Below are 2,206 nucleotides of genomic sequence, written 5' to 3' on the forward strand. Positions count from 1 at the left end.
GCCTTTAGGTATAGGCTTAGGTATTTTTATTAAGCACATAAAAATACAAATGTACTTGTAGAATACTTAGCACAAAATAAATGTTTACGTTCTGGATGCTGAACCTCACTGACCACATTTTTGATGCTTTATCTGAAATTAAAGTCATTTATTTGTTTACATTACATGTGGATAAATGACCAACTAGAGCCGCACGATTCTGGAAAAACTGAGAATGGAGAATTACAATAAAAAAAAAATAAAATAAAAATGATAGATATCACATTCCTCCCACAATTCTGAAAAAAATATATAACATGGAATTTATAGAGGTTCTGACAAAATGCTAATTGCTGCAGTCTATTTATAAAATATATTCAATATTCAATTAATTATTTAAAAAATCAAGTTGAACGAATGATTCAATGACTCGCTCATAAAGACTTGTTTCATTCCTGAACGAATCAGCGTTTTTCTAACGAATCTCTTTTTAAATCACTTCTCACTTGTTGTAATGGATACAATCTTTATTTGAAGCCTCAAGTCACTTTCAAAAAGGTGATTTTCTCTATTTTGATCGCTACTGTTTATATCCGGACTATAAACATTTATCCCAGTACTTCTGTGATTATCTGTATGTTTGTAACACAGAAATAATGATACAAAAGACTTGTTTCATATACATGACCTGCTCGGATGTTTTCATGAAGACTTTGTATTTGTCATTTTACAGTAAAACACTAATAGGATGTACTAAGTGATTGTGCAGATCTTAAACAATGGCAAGATACAGTATGAGATTTATAATACATTATAACTATGGGAAATATAATTCATTGTAACTTAAGTGGATGCAACATGTTCACTGTGTGTTATAAATCATCATACTCTTAAAAGCTATAACCACAAATAAGTAAATATTATAAAACATTAAAACTGTTCTTATGAATATTCATAAGATTATATAGCATATTATAAGTTTTATTGTATAATGCATTATGCATTCATTATATTGCCTTAAGAATACCCTTATAATGTATTATAAATATGGACTTCGTAGAAAGTGGTACCGAAAATGTACTTGATAAAAGAATGGCATTAAACCTTTAAAAACATGCAAACCTTTATAGGCAGAATTGTTGATCAGCTTTGACCAGCATTGTCAACTGATTGATTATTACATGACTTTTATTGTCTGACTCTAAATGTGTAGATACCGGAGGGGTGGCCCAAGTGGTCGTGGTGGAATGGGCGGCTACCAAGATGAGTATGGTGGAGATGAAAGCTTTGATTCTCAAGAAGACGTGGGCCAAGGTTGGAGAGGAAGAGGAAGACCACGTGGTGGGCCACCAAGAGGAGGTAAAACCTTTTCCATTCACCTGTCTATCAGCTCACCTTGCGTCCATTAAAACTGAGGTGTCAGGTTTGAACATGACATCTTTCTTAGGTGGTGTAGGAAGAAAGGGGCTTCTCCCAACTCCTGATGATTATCCCTGTCACTATGAAGGAGGAAGAAACCAGGAGGGCTGGGAGGGAGGGCGAGATTCAGGTAGAAGTGCATGAAGGGGATGCCAATAACTGTTCTGGTTGTTGCAGTGCAGTTAGACATGCTTGATCTAATTCCTATTCTTTCACTGAGGCCATAAAGCTGAGTGCACACTACATGGTTTTAGCCCATATTTTACAGTCATAGACAATTTTTTAGATCTGCAACAGCAACAAAAAAATGATCAAAGCCAAATTGGAAAACAAGCTTGTTAGGTATGAGCATTCCAACATGTTCTATGACTTGCCTCAGAAACAAAAGCAATGTAGAGAGCAGTGGCAAGAAATGACTAATGAGAAGGTGACAGGAAACCATGGGATCTCTGTTTAAAACATGAAGTAATACATACAATTTTAGTAGAACATTAAGTATTATTAGTTAAATGAGATATAGATGATATCAGGATTTAGTTTGTGGGTATACTTTAACCTAACTTAGATTTCTTTATAAAGAACAGAAAGCCCTTGTTGCCCCATGTCTGTCTTAAACATTGTATTGCTCCATTTTCATTTGTCACTTTAGCTTCCATTTATCAGCACAAATTAAAACTTAAAACAAATGGAGCCTAAGACTGCTATTGTGGCAGCCACTTAAAGGGTTAGTTCACCCAAAATTAAAATTAGCCTGTGTTTTACTCACCCTCAAAGCATCCTAGGTGTATGTGACTTTCTTCTTTCAGAC

General features: G+C 34.5%; 1 protein-coding gene across 1 annotated transcript in view; it reads left to right on the plus strand.

Annotated features, from left to right (window-relative positions):
- LOC107653512 (pre-mRNA 3' end processing protein WDR33-like) overlaps nucleotides 1–2,206 on the plus strand; it is a 33,873-nt gene that overhangs the window by 23,497 nt on the left and 8,170 nt on the right. Inside the window, exons 20-21 of the mRNA XM_016440248.1 lie at nucleotides 1,193–1,338; nucleotides 1,427–1,528. Coding sequence (XP_016295734.1) covers nucleotides 1,193–1,338; nucleotides 1,427–1,528 — 248 coding nt within the window. The remainder of the gene's footprint in view (nucleotides 1–1,192; nucleotides 1,339–1,426; nucleotides 1,529–2,206) is intronic.

The sequence above is a fragment of the Sinocyclocheilus anshuiensis genome, unplaced genomic scaffold, assembly GCF_001515605.1.
Source record: "Sinocyclocheilus anshuiensis isolate Anshui unplaced genomic scaffold, SAMN03320099.WGS_v1.1 scaffold327, whole genome shotgun sequence".
Taxonomy (NCBI): domain Eukaryota; kingdom Metazoa; phylum Chordata; class Actinopteri; order Cypriniformes; family Cyprinidae; genus Sinocyclocheilus; species Sinocyclocheilus anshuiensis.